Here is an 18,847-nt window from a genome sequence, read left to right on the forward strand (position 1 = left end):
TGGTAGCTGAGGGTCCGGAGTGCTGGGGACAGGCAGAGCCCCCAGCACGATTAGTCAGGAGATGCTGAAGTCCCAATGGAACTGATACAGATTTTGGATCCACGCATCAGAACACTTACTTGAGCATGGGTAGAGGTTTTTGTAGAGAAACAATAATGGTTCAAGGGAGAACACTAGATTTGTTTATGTGTAAACTGAAAGCTCAAGGGAGTGTACCAAAGTTGTTTTGTTCAGGCTAGACTATGGGAGCTGATCATTTCTGGCTTTGGAGGGAGTTCACAATGCAATTAGGGAGCTTCACTATTTTGGATACCAGTAAAGGATTTATTACTAGAATTGGTCTGATAACTACTGAGCTGGGTGTGTGCAGTCGTGGGTTCACTAACATCTGGAGCAGAGATCCCCCATCATGCTGTGCTTCCCTGCTTTTCTGGTCACAGAGTTCCATGTGGTTCTTGCCTTGGAATCTCTTCTCCATTCTGTATGATAATGGAGATGCTGCCTTGTCCCATCTTCAATACAAATGGGGCTAGGGGAGTTGCCTTAATCCTGTCACCCTTATCCCAGAGGCTTAGGTGTGTCTCCAACTGCCTTTTCATTGCTTTTTGCAAGTCTTTCTTCTGATCAGTTTTGGTTCAAGCAGAGGCTCGGAGGGGAGGTCTTTCGTGAGTCACACAGGCTAGGTACTGCGCCCTGGTTCCCCAAGTATACAGCTGATAAATAACACCCTGGATCTCGGGACCTAGCACTGCATCAAAACCTGCTGAGCCTAGGGCATAGATGCCCTCTCATCAGTCAGCTTCTCCTGCTGCCTGTGGCAGCAAAGAGCACCATTCTAAGACTCCTTCACTTTGCAACCTTGATTCATCCCCAGAGCACATCCACCCTGGGCCCTGAATGAGACAGGGGCCCTGTGGAAAATATAGTATGTGCTCAGGTAATTAAAGACCATCATAAGGCATAGGCACACAAGGACCAAATTAAGGCTGCACAAACTACCTTAATTCTGGCATTTCCTAACTTCTGAGTGCTCAACTTTGCAACTTTTATAATGTTTTAATGGAGTTTTGAGTGTAATATAAACGTATTGGCTCAACCATCACAGCAGCAAACCCCCAGTAGCCCAGCAGCTGGCATCCACCTTGCTTCCAGCACACTCCTGATTTCAGCCATCCCTTCCTTTGAGTTGGACTGGCCTTGTTTAACGCTGCAAACCAGGTTACCTTATCAAAGTGCTGCAAGTTCCTCCGCTAGGAACACATTCATGCCTGCAGCCTTTGTCAAGTGTTTTGTCCAAGCTCACTACAGGGATCTGTTGTAATAAATGGGCCTGAAAACTTCCCTTAATTGTGAGTTCAACTGTAACGAGTGAGGTTACTGTGATATTTTATAACATTTCACTATGTTATGGTGATGGAAAAAAGTGCACAAAGGAGATGGAAAGAATGAATTAGTCCAAAAGGAGAGGCCTACTGATATAACTCAAGGACTGAGTTAACATCATGCCTGATAAACAAGAAAAGGACAGGATCAGCAATCAGTGAACCAAAAATGGTTTCAGGAATTAGGCCTAACTGGTGGACAAAATGAGAGGATAGGCCATTCCGCCCATCACTCCATTTTGGGGTCCTTAAAGAAAGAGACTTCGGGAGAAAAAGGCTACAGGAGTGAGCTTCACTCTCATGGCTGCAACCCCCATCATCTCCTGGGACTGCAGACCTCCCAATCCTGAAAGATGTCCAGGAAGCCAGATGACCATCCCTACCTACCATGTCCCTCTGAATCCCCACTCCACTTTGTCTCACCCCAGGTATCTTTTTCCTTATCCACCTTTTCTGTTCTGTTTCCGCTCTCTCTTCTTTTTCCATCTTGCTTAACCAGTCAAGACTGCATATTTTGTAACACTGCTGTAAGACTGTGACCAGAGAGTGGCAAAAAACAATGCCCTAAAGTGTCTGATGCTAGTATGACTTTGCCAGGTCTCAGACTATGTGCCATGCCTATGTTTTTCCAGCAGTGAGGCTGCAAGTGAGAGTCAGATACAGACACTGCATTTTCAGTCTTTGCTGTTCCTTTCCTCTCCCTTTTAGGAAACAGGATCAGACATCAACAGCAACAATGACAGTTCCAGCCTCTCTCTACTAACTACTAATCTTTTCCCCAAAAAGGTCAATTACCATCATTGGAAGTCTCTTAGATGGTATCAAGTATTTTTTCCTTCTAAAAACTCTCTCCAGCTAAAAGGAAAGAGAATAAGGAATGTTGTTAAAAACAAAAACCTTATTCAATACTTTACATAGCAAATGCTGTAACCATTTTCCCTGTATCTTTAATAAAATGTTAAAAGGATTTTTAATGGTATGTTTGGCATGGCACAAAACAGGCTAATGTCTCTGTATACCAAACTTTGTTTAAAATAGTTTAATGTTGGACAATGACTGGGTTATGGTAACAGTTTTGGCCCATATATTCCATGTAAATACATACAACAGATCCTACCTGACGCAGCTTGAACAATCTTGCAGCTCTCACTTAGCCTTTCTACCAACTATTTTTTTTGCTCCTTTGACATGAAATCTATTTGAAGGCAGAGAGTTGAGTTGACACAGCACTCCTCTCTGAGCGCCACGTGGCTGGGCTTCTCTGAATCTGGAGCATGGCTGGGCAGAGGGAGCAAAGCTGTGAGAGTGCTACTTCTCCATGACGAGGGCCCTACCAAATTCACGGCCATGAAAAATGCGTCACGCAACTCCCTCTACAATAACCTTGTGACCCCCCACAATCCTTTTTGGGTCAAGAACCCTACAATTACAACACTGTGAAATTTCAGATTTAAATAGCTGAAATCATGACATTTATGATTTTTAAATTCCTCTGACCATGAAATTTACCAAAATGGACAGTGCATTTGGTAGGGCCCTAACCATGACATTACACATGGCAAATCTATGAGGATTCTCAGCAGATTGCTGCCAAAGTACATTTTTCCTACTTTTTTACTCCTCCAGATCCTGAAGAGCTAGCACAGCTCTGGGAGAGGGAGTTAAATGTTATTCTACCTCATGTAACAGAACTGTAGACCAAGGTGCTTGCAAAGTCTTTATGGATCATCCATGAAATGGAACAAGCACAGATGTGCTAATGCCAGTGCGAATGTGCAGAGCTAGCAATTAAAAAAAAATCTTTGTACTTGTAAATTGGTCCCATTAGATGCGAGATCACTGAAAGATGAATATGGAACTTGTATGCTGCTTTCCCAAAGTCATTTTCTACAGTAGCATCTTAAGTGTGCTACCTGTAGAATGTACCAACTGGTTACTGGCCAGGAATAACCTCACTCTCATAGGCGCCACTTTCAAAACTAGTTGAGTGTGAAAGTGAAGCTCCAATGACAGAACCCCCAAAGTTGGGTGTCCCTTGCAGGTTTTTTTTCCATGGTTGTAGATGGTTTTTCAGAGCACAGTTGTACCAAGAGATTTTTGCTCTGAATGTTCTGAAATACCTTGCAGCACCTTAATAAAAGCTTGCAGAAAAACCTCAGAGGGGGTTTAAAAACACCATAAAATTCACTTTTCCCAATTGATATAATTAAGGTGGTGACAGTATTGGAAAACTTTGGCTTGCATAAAATATTAATTAAATTTAAAATTAAGGTTCTAAGTAGAAACTAATGATAGTTTAAATTTAGAAAATCCAACATGGCTTACCAAAATGGCGGAAATGGGGGATGATGCAGTTCAAATTTAAGTAATGGAAAGTTCTAGCAAACAAGATGGCATCAGAGGGAGGAGCTTAGAAAGGTCTAGAATCCAAGATGGCATGGGGAGGAGCTTAGTTATCTAAAAATAGGATGATGTAAGAGGGGAAGGAGCAAGACAGGAAGTAAAAATATGCTAATAAAAGGGGGAGAATCTAGACAGGAAGATGAAATATGCTAATATCTGGAAGTAGATTGGCTGAGCAAGACAAATTATATTAATGAGCTAACCTTGACCGAGCAACCAGTATATAAGGCAGACAGCCAGCATGCTGAGACTGTAGCAAGTTCGACATAGTGAGTTCGACAGCAGACTGAGAAGAGCAAGAGTGGCAAGACAAGACAGCACTACCTGGAAGATCAAGAAGCCTCAAAGATCATCAGCAGAATTCTAAGTTTGCCTTGGCAACGAATAACTGCCTGCTAGCAGCTACCTTGCCAGCAGCTCGAAGAGAGACCGCAACTGTAGAGACTACACTCCCTAAAACAAAGACAGATCAGAAGGACCAAAGATGTTACAGAGGGAGTTTTGGATATAAGTGTAAGTCTGATCTTCTTTTCTACTTATCATTTAAGAATGTATGGATCTGTCCATAAATAAAGCCAGATGCCTGTGCCTTGAGTGAGCTCTCCCCTACCTGTCCTGCAGCCATTTGGCCAGCATTTGTAGGATGTTCAATTTTAAATGTTTAGTATTAAGTGTTAATGTTGATGCTAAATAAATGTTTAAATCTGTGAATACGGTAATGGTTTTTCATAAGTGTGTATAGAGGTCACATACATAATATACATAATACACATAATATATTGTATTAAGTACGGGGTTAAATTGTATCACTAAAACTAAAAGCCTTTGTGTATATGGGATCCCTATTTGCATGTTTCATTGAAACTACTGTATTTCCTGTCTGTGTTAGATATCCTATGTAAAAAGAAAAGGAGTACTTGTGGCACCTTAGAGACTAACAAATTTATTTGAGCATAAGCTTTCCAGAGGTCAGTATCCTATGTAGTCTTTTTATTTTGTTGCACTGCTTTATTGTACAATTCTTAAATGTAATTCTATTGTGTTGTATTAAATCCTATATCTTTTCTTGCCTTATTAAACCTACTGTAACTTCTATTTCTGTTAAATTTTTGTTTTTGAAGAATTTCTGCTTGCGTGTCCATCCTTGAGCAGAAGGCTGTATCTTTCAGGGGTTAGCAAGACTAGCTTGCTCTTGGGAGCCCTCTGCAGGTCAGAGATAAGCCCCCTGGTAAAGCTCTGGCAACTCCTTTACGGCGGGCCACAACCTTTTACCCTTTTGTTAAATTAAAAGCGCCATTGTAGGCTAACTTAATTGGCATCTAAATTTTAGGGTAACGCAGCGATGGAAAAAATTACATTACACTGCCGTTCCTTCTAGTGAAAAGTCACCTGGTTACTTGACACTGAATAAATATGAGAAGAAGAACATCTGTCTATTGAAATGGCACTGGTTTAACTTTAGTAAAACTACTGGACACTCTTAATTTGACTTAAAGCTGGCTTATATTAACTCCCTAAGGAATCAAAATACATCAATGTTAGGTTTAAATCCTACTGTGTCAACACAGGGATTTGCACTGGTTTCACTAGTTGCTGGAGTTTTTTTTTTTAAACACACCGTTATTAAATCAGTGCAACTCTGAACACAGACAAGGCCTCTGTGTTAAATAAGTCTGAAAAAAGCACTGTGGTATTCTTAGTGTCCAGCAGTCAGGTCCTTGGTTTTAGGTCTTATGAGACAGAAGCCACCTCCACTCACACACTGGCCTCATATCATCCAGGGACAGGAGTTAAATATTGAAACACAAAACTAAAACAACAATTCCTCTCCATCACTCTGATCATGCTCCTTGTATGCTGCATCTCTTTCCCCTCATTTTTCACCTGTCTTTTTTTTTTTTCCATTCCTAAGCAATCTAGGGCAAGGGGACAGTCTTTGTCCGGTTTCTGTACAGAGCATAGTACAACAGGGAAGCATCACCCACTGAAGCAATAGTACGACTTAAACATTTTATTTGTCTGTTTCCCATCTAGATACTGACCATTCCTGCCATTTCTTAGCCTGCAATCTTAGATCAGCTGTGGTTAGTAATAAATGATAACTTAATGCATCCCTATAAAAGACCAGCGTTGCAGTGGGAACCGCTGAATAAATAGCTTTTTGCATATAATCTCTAAACAGAGGCAGTTCTTCTAACAATGTCCGCTATCACGAAAATGTGCAGTGTACGCATAACCTTCAGCCCCTGGACCATCAGATTATGGTGAATGCCTGCACTAGCAGCAGCCAGTGTTAATTTAACATCATGCAACAGCTGGAACCAGAGACACTTATTTCCATATTACCATCTTCCATAGAACCCAGCTGGGGAATTTTCAAACAAACAGCAAAAATTATACTGAAGAAATTAAATCTGAAGCAAAAATTAGTCCCTCCACCTGTGGCCGCACTGGGCATTGCAACACTTATAGAAGGTGGTCATGGGCTCATCAGCTGATCTGGTCTGAATCTGCATGAAGTAAGCACGCGGATGCTCACACTTGGGACACGGCTCTGCAAAAGAAACCAGAAGAATTACAGTGAGTACAGCTCCCAGGGCTAGCAAAGCAATTCTTCATTCTACCAGGGGAGCTCACTTCTAGAGCTGCTCTATCTGAAGGACTAGAATTCAGCCTTCCACAATCCATTCAAGAGCTATTTCAAAATGTCTACTGGCTCACTTTTTACATGACGGGAGAACTTAAAGGGCCTTCAGGGGTAGATCAGTAACTCTGGCCCCTGTCCTTCAGAGCACTCCCTAATGCCAATGGATTTAACATGTTGGGGACTACTTGGTTTCTAAGATAGAGCGGGGCACTAATGCTGCTCTCATGGCCACTGAAAGGTAGGGCCAGAAGTCACTTCTTTCCCAGTCCAAAATCTTGCAGGGTAGGGGGCAGATCCCAATGGGAGTAGGGAAATGGAAGCACAGAAACAGCAACAGCTCCATGTACATAAGCAGACCCAGAATATGCGGTTCAATATATTCATAAACGATTTGGAAAAAGCGGTAAACAGTGAGGTGGCAAAATTTTTAGGTGATACAAAATTAAGTCCAAAGCACACTGTAAAGAGTTACAAAGGGATCTCTCAGGAGTGGATGACTGGGCAACAAAATGGCCAATGAAATTCAATGTTGATAAATGCAAAGTAGTGCACATTGGACAAATAATCCCAACAATACATACAGAATTATGGGGTCTAAATTAGCTGTTGTGACTCAAGAAAGATCTTGGGAATCATTGTGGATAGTTCTCTGAAAACATCTACTCAATGTGCAGTGGCAGTCAAAAAAGCAAACAGAGCATTAGGAACCATTAAGAAAGGGACAGACAATATATAATACCACTATATAAATCCATGGTACACCCACACCTTGAATACAGTGTGCAGTTCTGGTCACCCCATCTCAAAATGAATATTAAAATTGGAAAAGAATAGCTAAGAGGGGATATCCTAGAGGTCTATAAAATCATGACTGATGTAGAGAAAGTGACTAAGGAAGTGTTATTTACTCCTCATAACACAAGAACTAGGGATCAGCCAATGAAATTAATAGGCAGCAGGTTTAAAACAAAAGGAAGTGTTTCTTCACATAATGCACAGTCAACCTGGGAACTCATGACCCGGGGATGTTGCGAAGATCAAAACTATAAGGGGGTTTCAAAAAAGAGTTAGGTTCATGGAGGACAGGTCCATCAATGGCTATTCGGCAAGATGGGCAGGGACACAACCCCATGCTCTGAATGCCTCTAGCCTCAGACGGCCAGAAGCTGGGACAGGACAACAGGGGATGCATCACTTGATAACTGCCCTCTTCTGTTCACTCCTTCTGAAGCACCTGGCATTGGCCACTATCAGAAGACAGGACCCTGGGCTAGATGAACCATTGGTCTGACCCAATAGGGCCATTCTTATATTGGAGGGAGGCTGGGAGTCGGCCTGCCAGGAGCTGTTCCCTGGCTCAGCTTGTCCCTCATGCTCTGGCTTGGCTCCCCACCATGCCAGGAGGGCCCAGTGTCTCACACAGTGGAGGGGCCAACCAGGCATCACCAGCCAAGCCCCAAGGGCGACGCTCACCTGCAGTGGAGTCCACGTTCTCCCACGCCGCAGCGCCGCCCAGCACGTCGTCCACCTCCTTCAGCTTCGGGTACTTCCGGCTGCTCACCTGGGGGGCACACAGGCCGTGAGGCTCCAGCCCAGACCCCGCTCCGATTTCACCCAGGCGCCCTGGGGGGAGGCGCCTCCATCCATGGATGAGTCATGCCCACATCGGCCCCGCCCCGCCAGCGACTAGCTCCGCCCCCAGCAGACCCCTCAGGCCAGGCCCCGCCCTGCTAGAGACTAGCTCCGCCCCCAGGAGACCCCTCAGGCCAGGCCCCGCCCTGCCCTGCCAGTGACTAGCTCCACCCCCAGCAGACACCCCCCCTCAGGCCCGTCCCACCAGGCTCTGATTGGTTGCTCTGCCCCAGGAGGCGGGCTATAGGAGCTGGCAGTCCCCGCCCACCGAAGCACAGGCCTCGCCAGGGAAGGTGGCACTAGGGGGCGCTGCCACCGGCGGGGGGTTACCTTGCGCGTGACGTTGCGCACGTAAGGACACGTGGTGCAAGCGAAGCGGTGGCATCTCGCGCCTTCCTCGGCCACCAGCACGTTCCCGCAGGCTGGGCAGAACAGCAGCATTTACGCTTCCGGGTCACGTCGCAGCCCCGCCTCTTCCCTTCTCCGGGTCACGAGAAGCCCCGCCCCCGCGCAGGCCCCGCCCTCCTGGCGAGCCGCGGGCGACGGGCTGATGGCGGAGCCGGGCCCTGAGGAGGAGGAGCTGGCGCACGCCGAGGTGCTCGAGCTGTTCCAGGAGGGGCTGGCCCGCCTCGTGCAGGACCCGCTGCTGTGCGACCTCCCCGTGCAGGTGCCGCGACCTCCCCCGCATTGGGCCGCTTCTTTGCAGCGCGCCCCCCTGCCCCCGCTCTGGGGCGGTCACTGACCGGCCGCGAGCCGGACAGGAGCTGGGGGGCGTGTCCCGAGCCCGGCCGAGCTCCTCCCCCGCACGTGACTGCCGGCGTCAGAGCCCTGGAGCATGGGGGTGGTTGGGAGCGGACTGTGGGGTGCGCAGGGCCCTGGAAATTCGGGGGGGAGGAGGTGCAGAGCCCTGGAGAATGGGGGGGGGTTGGGTCCTGGAGGAGCTCAGGGGTGCAGGTAGGTTCAGGACATGGGTAGTCATGGGGGGCAGAGCCCTGGAGCATGGGGGTGGTTGGGAGCGGACTGTGGGGTGCGCAGGGCCCTGGAAATTCGGGGGGGAGGAGGTGCAGAGCCCTGGAGAATGGGGGGGGGTTGGGTCCTGGAGGAGCTCAGGGGTGCAGGTAGGTTCAGGACATGGGTAGTCATGGGGGGCAGAGCCCTGGAGCATGGGGGTGGTTGGGAGCGGACTGTGGGGTGCGCAGGGCCCTGGAAATTCGGGGGGGAGGAGGTGCAGAGCCCTGGAGAATGGGGGGGAGTTGGGTCCTGGAGGAGCTCAGGGGTGCAGGTAGGTTCAGGACATGGGTAGTCATGGGGGGCAGAGCCCTGGAGCATGGGTGGTGAGTGGGGGAGGAAGAGCCCTGGAAAAAGGGGTGCGGGAGGAAAAGCCCTGGAGGTGGGGATGAGGGGGCAGGGCTGTGGAGGAGCTGGGGGTTGAGGACTGGGAGTTGGGTGTGGGAGGGCCAGAGCTTTTGGGGGCAGGAGGGGGAGGCTAGCAAGAGGCAGAGCCCCATGGCTGCAGGTGTCAGATGCTTTGAATCACATCTCTCAGAGCACTAACAGGGCTGTGGGGAGCAAGGTGCACCTGGTAGTTCATCTGCCTTTCGCTCTCTGGACAGGTGACCGTGGAGGAGATCAATTCTCAAATTGCGCTGGAGTATGGCCAAGCCATGACTGTGCGAGTGTGCAAGGCGGATGAAGAAGTGATGCGTAAGTCCCTGACATGCTTCTCCCCCCCCATCCCCTGCGCCTTATGCTGACTGTCAGGGTTGTGTTGGGAGTCTCTCTGGGTATGTTTACACGGCAATAAAAAGTCCACAGCACTGAGTCTGAGTCCAGGTCAGTTGCCTCCGGCGTGCAGGGCTCAGGCTGTGGGGCTAAAAATTGCAGCGTAAACAATTGGGCTCAAACTGGAGCATGGGCTCTGAGACCCACCCTTCTTGTGGGTGGGTGCCTCCATAGATGCCCATAGTATGGGTCTTTTATTGCAGAGTAGACATATCATCTGAGATCACACTGACGGTCTGCCTTAGTTCACTGGCCAGATCTTTGATCTAAAGAGAAAGGAGGGGTTACAAGGCAGGAGAAGTGGGTCTGCTCCCATGTGCTACTTCAGGGGTTGTGTAGGGCCTGCCCCTGTATACATGTATTTGTCATGTTAAATGACACACATACAGGGACCATGCTGAATGATCTCCCCTGCAAATCTCAGGCACAGCTTAGAGCTCTGAAGCATTGGTCAGTTAGAAGCTGGAGTGGGGAGTGGGGGGAAAATGGTAGAGCTAGCTGAGGTAGTTGCTCGCAGTTAAGTGGCACTGGGCATGTGTGCAGCCTCCTACTGAAGCCAGGCTCAGGTGGAGTTGGATCTGGGGAGGACACTGAGACCAAAGTTCAGTTTCCACATCTTCTCTTGTCACTTGATCTAGTGGTGCCTATTCCACCACGTAGCTCACTGTGAGGTGACCTTCCCTAGCCAGTGTAGGGGTGGCATTGATGGGCTCTGGGGAGGAATTCCATGCTTGGTGAAAAAAGGCTATCTGCAGGGGCTGGGTTTTGAATGGAACCAGAAGGTTGAGGAGGAGTTCTAGGAAATTCAACACTTAAGTATTGAGCCAGCTAGTAAGCCAGTGCAGTGGGTGCTGTGTCTGAGGTTGGGCAAACCCCTCCACATGGCACCCTACCATGGTGATGTTGTGAAGGGCGGTAGATTGGTAAACTCCTTGTCATGCAGGGCTGTGAATACTGCCAGCAGGGTATCAGAGTGCTGTAGCTTAACGCCTTCTCACCAGGCCCATGCAGCCCAAACCATCTCCTGAGTCAGACGCAGAGGTGGGGGCCTAAAATGCTGTAATGCAATAAAGTAAAAAACTCCTGTGTGATAGTGTATAAAGCCAGGCAGACGCATCCCTACCTCACTTCTCACCAGCTGCCAAACTGGCTTTGTATCATACAGTTCCCAGCCCTGAGCCCAGTCCCTGGGGTTACTGTGGCACAGGCTTTTGGATTGGAGCATTAAGGAAAGCCAGTCCTAGTGTTGCTCTTTATTCTCCACAAATAGCACAAAGCAACTCCACTTAAAGTGCAGCTTCCAAGAGGTGAGGGTGGGGTCTGGGAGCTGGAGCTCTGCCTCCCTCCAGAATGCATCTCTGGGGCCATTGCCAGGTGACAGTCTTTTCCCTTTTAGCTGTAGTAGTGGTACAGAATGCCAGTGTCCTGGACCTGAAGAAAGCCATCCAGCGATATGTGCAGCTGAAGCAGGAGCGGGAAGGGGGCATACAGCACATAAGCTGGTGAGTTGGGGGCTCCCCAGGGGAAAGGGGGTGCTGTGGGCAGTCTGATGCACCTTGATACTATTTTCTCCTACAACAAGGGGAGCGTAAAGCAGCCACCCAGACAATCCTGTTCATTTCCTTTTGTCTCTGAGGCGCGTAAATCCTGGCCTTCATTTGTGTAATCAAACCACGAGACATAACTGCAGGTGGAGTCCCTTGTAAAGCACATGTGGGGCAGTAAGAGCATGAAGGCCCTAGCTGCTCAGTCACTCCACTCTGGGCTGACCTGTGATAGCTGGGAACATAGCGGTGAAAGGGCAGGCCACATACAGAGCTGCTGTCATCCTTATTTTCCGATCCTTTGTGGGTTGCTGCTGTTCCTGCTGCCCTCTGTTAAGTCACAGAATTTTGCTTTTACAGGACCTATGTATGGAGAACATATCACTTAACCTTTGCTGGAGAGAAAATGACAGATGACAAAAAGAAGCTGCGAGAGTAAGTAGCAGGATTTCTCTATCTTCACTGAGCCTGTTGGAACTAGAAGGAGGCCTGGTTTGATCGCTGTTGTCAGATTGCATGTCTGTAAAATGTTTGTGTGCACAGGGGCTGGTCTTGTCCCTTTGATTCTGGTTAGATTTTCCAGTGGAAAGCTTGAGAAGTGTGACTGCATTGCCTCCTGGAGTGCTCCCAGGGTGTGTGTCATATCACTGAACTAGCTGCATGTCTCTTCCTGACCTGGGCTCAAGCATGTGTTTTCTCCTTGGGGGAATCTGTGACAGTGAGATTGACCAACAGCCTCCTTAAAACTGTTTTTAGCTAACCACTGCAACAAAGCAATGAGAGAGAGGTAGATTTTCTAACAATAAACAGCCAACACACACATTGAGTCTCATCTAGTCTTACGGGTTTCAGAGTAGCAGCCATGTTAGTCTGTATCGGCAAAAAGAACAGGAGTACTTGTGGCACTTTAGAGACTAACACATTTTATTAAAGCATAAGCTTTCGTGGGCTGTAGCCCACTTCATCGGATGCATAGAATGGAACGTATAGTAAGATGATTATATATAAAATCTCTTATAAGCTTATGCTGTAATATATTTGTTAGTCTCTAAGGTGCCACAAGTACTCCTGTTCTTTTTATCTAGTCTTACGCTTTTCTATATGCTCAGTTAGACAGGCTTTCCTCTTCAGTTACAGGAACAAAACAGAAGCCACTTACATTCCTCTAGCTGGCTCAGAACCTTCTGTGTCTTTGGGTTTCCCTTTCGGGTTCCCTCTTGTTCACACTATTCCCACAAAAGTGGGCTAGAGCCATTAAGGCTCCTTCTCTGGCTTGATCTCAATGAACCTCAGTGGAAGCGATTTGGTGACTATTAGTAAGGGGTACTTATAGAAAGCTCTGTCTCCATAGGTTGGTCAGCTCCACTATCCAGGGTGAAAGATCCAGCCCACTTACGATACACCACTGACAGATCTAGATCCAACATTTATAATTATTATTAAAGGGACACCCCCCCCCCCAAAGTCTCAGTACCTGTTTCTCACTCTCTGGGCTGCCCTCATAGTGTGCATGACTGAAGTGTGCTCTTGGGAGGAAGCTCAGCAGGGAGTGTGTATAACAATACAATATGTTGACTTGATGTTTCAAAGTCCGCAAACCTTGTAGTTCAACAGAGCAGCCATGAGAGCTTTTCACCAGGAGAAAGGAATTTCCCTGATTCACAGTTACCAAGAGTAGGTTCTGCATTCCCCTGGCTATTGCTGTTTCCAGAGCACCAACCACAGGTGTGCATGATGCTTCCCAGATAAATATGACAAACACTTTGCCCTGAGTGGCTCAGTTTAAATTAGTCTGACAACACCATAGATGCCAACAGACCAAGGGAAAAAGAGGCAGGGGAAAGGGGGTGTTATTTTTTCCTCAGGGAGCAGTGTGCATTTGTGGTGGTGATGGGGCTGGGAGGGCAGAAATTAGCTGGGACCGGGGTAAGTCAGTCTTTTTTCCTGTTGTGATTTAATGGGCAATGAGGCATTCAGGATAAGATGAGGACAGGGAGCAGACCAAGGACAGAACCCTGGCACTGGGGAGAGGAGCCGTGCCACTGGTTGAGAGGCTGAAGGGAGAGGTAGGATGGGAATCATGATAACACAGGAAGAGAGGCTCCTGACCCTGCTTAGTGGTATGTCACTCGGGACCTAAGTAAAGAAGTTGACAAACCATCCCAGCTTCCCATACACATACTCAGTAACATGAGGAGAAGAGAGCAGTGCCAGCACCTGCTGCATTCTCTAGCTATTACAGACATTCTGGCACTGGGCACGCACACTGGAGCCAGTCAGATTGGATGAAGAAAATTGGCAATCTCTGTCCACAGACTGAAGGGGAAAGGCTTGTCTCCTAAATACAGTGTACGGATTGGTGGGTGCAAGAAATGTCTTCGCTACAAAAAACCAACCGTCCCATGCATGCATGATTCTCCCACTGGGGACAGGATGAGAGAGAAGGAGGTGCATGTGATAGATGTTAGTCATGTCACTTAATGCATTGAATGACTGTAGGTCCTGACTTACTGCAGTGATGGGGTGGGAAGTTGGATAAATGGAATAGAATTCTCTGGTCACATCACTATTTGGCATCCTGCCAATAACATGGTGCCCATGTCTCTCCTTTAAAGCATGGATTCTATCAGGTGAGGAGGAGTCTGGGCTGGGAGCATATAAAAGTTTATTCCTGGACATATAACAGCACAAGTCTCTCCGCAGGTACGGCATCAGAAATCGGGATGAGGTCTGCTTTATAAAGAAGCTTCGAAAGTGACCTGTAAGGTACGTCTTAAAGCTTCATGCACACATTCTGTAAGCCTATATCTTCATTAATCCAGGACCATAGTGCTCATGCTCATGGTGGCCAGCGCTGCAACTCTCAGCTCCTGGAGCACCCCAGAGTTGTTGCTGTGTTCCAGTCACATTCAGCCACTTGTCCTACTACAGTTCCAGGACTCAGTCACGTAGGCTGGAGTGAGGCCAAGTAGGCAGATGCCTCATCATTAGGCACTGCAGCTGTTACTGATATCAATGGGGTTACCTCCCGCCAATAGTATTTTACAGCTAATAAATACTGCTCTCTGAAGGTTTCAGAGTAGCAGCCGTGTTAGTCTGTATTCGCAAAAAGAAAAGCTTATGCTAAAATAAATTTGTTAGTCTCTAAGGTGCCACAAGTCCTCCTTTTCTTTTTGCTCTCTGAAGGAGCACTTCAATTTACAGTTAACTATTAATTCAGTGCTTATATAAACCACATAGCAAGAACACAACTAAATCAATCTACATGTTGAAAGCAGTGGAAACAACTGGTTCAGGTATTTAATAAATCACGTACTATCCTTGCAGTTCATGCATTTGGTTAATGCTGATATGGTTTAAAAAAAAAAGTTCATGACGCATTTTCCAGATATCCTTAATTCTGAGCCACAAGATTATAGTAGAACAGCAGTTCTAATTCAGCTGAGGTCAAGAGTCGCCTACTGTTTAAAACACACCTATTCTAAATACTCTAAAATCCACAGGGCGACTTGAATTGTTCAAAATGTCTGTGCCTCGTGGAGACTGGTGCATTTAGGGTAGTGTTAGTGGTCCAAATTTGGGGTCATTTGAGGAAAGGGTCCCCTCCCTAAATATCAGCTGTTCACAAAAATCATCTGATTCTTTCTTTTTTTTTGCCCATACTTGGGGCTCAGACTTGCTTCTTTATAAAGCAGACGTCATCCTGATTTTTGATGCTGTACTTGAATAGAGAATTATGCTGTTATATGCCCAGGAACAAACATTTTTATATCACCCAAACTGGGGTTACCCGCCGAGTGTTATCCCCTACCCATTTGGGGAATCGATATTGAAAAAATTACTGAGTAAAATACACTACTACAGCATGGGTTGGCCCAAAGAGTAAAATGTGTAAGGGCAGCAATCCTAGGGCTCTTCTGAAACCTGAGAGTTTGCATGCAGACTGTTTTCACAGTAACTGGGTGGCTCAAGGGGACATGCTGTGGTCATTGAACCTGAGCTGCACCCAGGTACTGAGAGTTTGAGCCCTTGGCAGCTTTCAGAGAATGCATGTTGTGCACACTAGTTTCCCTCTACCTGCATTCTGCAGGGATCCTTTTGAAAGTTTGGCCCTGAGACCAAAATTTCTGGTTTAAGAGCAATATTGTCAAGGGCTCTAAAATCCATGTGGACTCGGTTTTACTTTAGAAGTCCTGTCAAGGAAATTAGCATTAATTAAATACAGGGCAGGTGAAAGACTCTAGTAAGCAATAAGGATAATGAAATCCTGATTCATGCCCTCCACCCTCTTCCTGTACAATGGGACTGAGTGTGATCAAAGAAAAGCAAGTGACTTGGCCATTTAGTCAAGGGGATTCTGATACGTAGCCCACCTAACATGAGCTGCTGCTAACACTTTCAGATTCTTACAACTTTTGGGGGGCAGAGATAGGAAATATGGGAGGTGGTGTCAGAGCAGTGCCAGGAGGTAGGGAGGTTCAAGCTGGGGGCTCTACCCTTTTGCCAACCTTTGATTCTTAGGGCTGTACTCTGGCACAGCTACTGAGGGGCCAGCCTACCCCTGGACAGCAGCCTTTACTAGTGTCAGGACCCATCCCAAATGCTGTTTTTGAAAACCCTGTTTGATGATGAGAGCTTAGATCAAGAACTGGGATTCCAAAGATGTAATTATACTAATTTTTCTATGATCCCTTAACGAATAAGGGATTGTCCTCAGAAACTTTTGCTTTCTGGGTATTCGGAAGCACTGACAGAATCATAAGGGAGGAAATTTGGCACCTTCTTGCAATTCTTCAGTCAACTAGAACCAATGGAGGCCACTGGGGCAAAGGCTGACTCTTTCAGACCTTGAAACCAAAGTCTAAACAGATCCAAAGCTCTAGCCTCCAGGGCTTCCTTAAGCAAAGGGCGTTGCAGACAAATCTTCTCATACATGTGGGCACTGGGAGTGAACTTCTGACAGATCAGATACCCAAAAGGCAAGGGGCCTTCTCCCAGACACTTCAGGTACTGTACATGGTTGTCTGATACCAGGAATACAGCTGGGCAGTAAGCACACCTTTTAAACCCCAGCTTCCTTTGCTTTTTCGGTTCCACCATACCCCAGAACCAGAGAAACACCGTAAGTTTTTTGGAGGAAACTGGAGGAGTTCACAGCTGTCCAGGCATGCAGTTGGAAGGAACTTAGGTGCGGCAGGCATTCTGCCCCCTTCTATAATCTCCTTCTGTGCCTCGGGGATACTGAGGGGCAGGGCAATGATGCTAGTAAAGGCACACAAGGTGGTGCAGTACCTATAAGTGGGAATATGCAGTGCCACTTGAAGAACTAAACATTCTGTAAGGGCACAGTGCATCACTAGGCAACCTTAACTCTTTGTTAATGTAGTTAAAATGCTTTCAGCCAGTATGAGTATTTTCAACAATGTAACAAGGGTACTGTGTGTGCTTGCTAAACAGTTTCGATGTCTGGCTGGCATTTAAATTGGGGTGGCCAAAATTGTCAGTCTTGGTTGATTAAAGGTAGGCACCTGAATCCATATTCCTGCATCTAATAAAGTGAACTGGTTTTCCGAATGACAGAGGAAGCAGCAGCACAGCACCACCAAGCTGCTCAACAAGGTGCCTAACTTTAGTTATCAAGTTACAAAATTTTGTTTTGGTTGCAGGGTATTTTTTTCAAATGCCAAGCTCCTAGTAATTGATGTAGGAAATGTTGTCTGATACAGGATGCTTGATTGCCCTAGGGTAACTATAAAGAAAACAGAGCAACGTGCCCAGCTGGTGCACAAGGTCGCTTGCCAGCCCAGGCATGGCCTGTGGGAATAGTGCAGGCAGTAGCAATGTCTTAATTTCTAACTCTTTGGTTACAGCTCCAGGTGCAGCATTCCCTCTGCCAGAAAAGGACTCAGTCCAGGCCATTACTGCAGCAGGACCAGCATCTTTCCAGAAGAGAAACTTGTGGCATTTCAAAGCAGAGCAGATGCAGGAGGTGATGAAAATTCTTGTATAGGTTAGTGTTTGAATGTGGTGGTTGCTTTTGCTGTGCCCTAGCTATGAAGGGCAAATGGTGCACGCTGATGCTTTTTGGAGCCCTCTGAAGTTCTGTCTGCCAGAACTTGATGCCACCATAGGTACAACCAGAAATAAAGGACTCAGACTAATAATTTATGCAGTTGTCTTGACCAGACTTTTGTCATGAAGCAATCCAGACCACAGAGAGGCAGAATTGAGCCTGAGCTACTGCAAGCTTAAAAAAATGGATATGGTAAAAGTGTAGAGCATTGCCTCTAAGAAGCCATAAATGGAGGCATGAGGCCTTGAGCCAGGAGATGGGAATCAGACCAACAGCACCTAGAGTGCATGCACACAGTCAGAGGACTGGCCTGTATAGAAAACCATGGCATTTGTTGCTTTTGTGCTGCCCTACCTCCAGGCGCTTGCTCCCTTGGTGAGACAGGCAGAATGTGATGGCCTTGGAACAAGGAACTGGCATCTATAAAACAAGATGACAGCAGCTCCATGTTGCAGAACACCAGCCTGTGTGTGTTTTAATAAAGATGGTGTGATGGTTGAAGGAGGAGTGGAAGGTGTACAGGATCAGGGCCTATACTAGTCAATATTCATCCTGTTCCTATAGCTACTGAATCACTATCCAATCAACTGAGAATTTAAACATTTTGGAAGAATTCTCTGTGAAGGTTCCCACACAGCTGTGCCACCTTGCTAGAAAACCTCTAAAGTCCAGGATACCTCTGGTAGCATTCTGAAGTGTTTCCAGTTTCACACAGGGCCAGTTAGAACTGCAGGGGCTCAGTGTGCAGATGTCATGGTGTAGGGAGGAGGGTTTTAGGTTTATTAGGAACTGAGGAACCTTTTGGGAAAGGAGGAACCCATACAGGAAGAATGGACTTCACCTAAACCAAAATGGAACTAGACTGCTGGTATGTAAAATTAAAAAGGTTGTAGAGGAGTTGTTAAACTAAGGGCTGGGGGATAGCCAACTGGTTCAGAGAGAGACAGACATCCCTTAGGGGAGGAATTGTTAACAAGGATGCTCTATAGCAGTGCTCCCCAAACTTTTCAGGGTCATACCCCCTCTTACCTCTGTTCCCTGGGCATGGGGGTTGGCCTGGGCCCCAGCCATGTCCCCCAAATAGTCATCCAAGCCCCACAGTTTGGGGACCTCTGCTCTATAGCCTATTAAAGAGGAGAGGACAAAGTACAGATAGGAACAGAAGAGAAACAGGAAATTAAAAAGGGACGTAGTTGGTCTCAAAAGAGTCCTAAAGCTCTTTTAATCAGTTGTGTCAACCTAACCAAAAAAAACCATAGAAATACCCATGGCTGGTGATGGGACACAAGCTAGGGAAGGCTCTGAGTTACCACAGAGAATTCTTTCCCAAGTCTCTGGCTGGTGAGTCTTGCCCACATACTCAGTGTTTAACTGATTTGCCATA

The 18,847-nt window shown here is 46.8% G+C and overlaps 2 protein-coding genes across 4 annotated transcripts; one reads left to right on the top strand and one right to left on the bottom strand.

The window, feature by feature from the left end:
- Nucleotides 1-2,049: 2,049 nt before the first annotated feature.
- POLR3K (RNA polymerase III subunit K) lies at nucleotides 2,050-8,532 on the bottom strand. Its single transcript, XM_038417953.2, has 3 exons — nucleotides 8,395-8,532; nucleotides 7,906-7,993; nucleotides 2,050-6,339 (listed from the first exon to the last, which is right to left on the bottom strand). The coding sequence occupies exons 1-3, from the start codon at nucleotides 8,503-8,505 to the stop codon at nucleotides 6,212-6,214; spliced, it is 327 nt and encodes a 108-aa protein (XP_038273881.1). The 5' UTR covers nucleotides 8,506-8,532; the 3' UTR covers nucleotides 2,050-6,211.
- Nucleotides 8,533-8,599: 67 nt separating this feature from the next.
- SNRNP25 (small nuclear ribonucleoprotein U11/U12 subunit 25) lies at nucleotides 8,600-17,558 on the top strand. 3 transcript variants are annotated; one of them, XR_006274746.1, is made up of 6 exons: nucleotides 8,600-8,731; nucleotides 9,678-9,768; nucleotides 11,243-11,348; nucleotides 11,751-11,825; nucleotides 13,890-14,020; nucleotides 14,094-14,156. XR_006274746.1 is itself a non-coding variant. In XM_038417952.2 (6 exons), exons 1-5 carry the CDS (start codon nucleotides 8,615-8,617, stop codon nucleotides 14,146-14,148), a joined length of 444 nt encoding a protein of 147 aa, XP_038273880.1. In that variant the 5' UTR covers nucleotides 8,600-8,614; the 3' UTR covers nucleotides 14,149-14,156; nucleotides 17,261-17,397. The 3 variants fall into 3 exon arrangements, 2 of the variants coding, with proteins under 2 accessions (XP_038273880.1, XP_043349750.1); XM_038417952.2 differs by lacking the exon at nucleotides 13,890-14,020 and adding an exon at nucleotides 17,261-17,397; XM_043493815.1 differs by lacking the exons at nucleotides 13,890-14,020; nucleotides 14,094-14,156 and adding an exon at nucleotides 17,261-17,558.
- Nucleotides 17,559-18,847: the final 1,289 nt, after the last annotated feature.

This window comes from Dermochelys coriacea, chromosome 10 (assembly GCF_009764565.3).
Source record: "Dermochelys coriacea isolate rDerCor1 chromosome 10, rDerCor1.pri.v4, whole genome shotgun sequence".
In the NCBI taxonomy this organism is placed as follows: Eukaryota; Metazoa; Chordata; order Testudines; family Dermochelyidae; genus Dermochelys; species Dermochelys coriacea.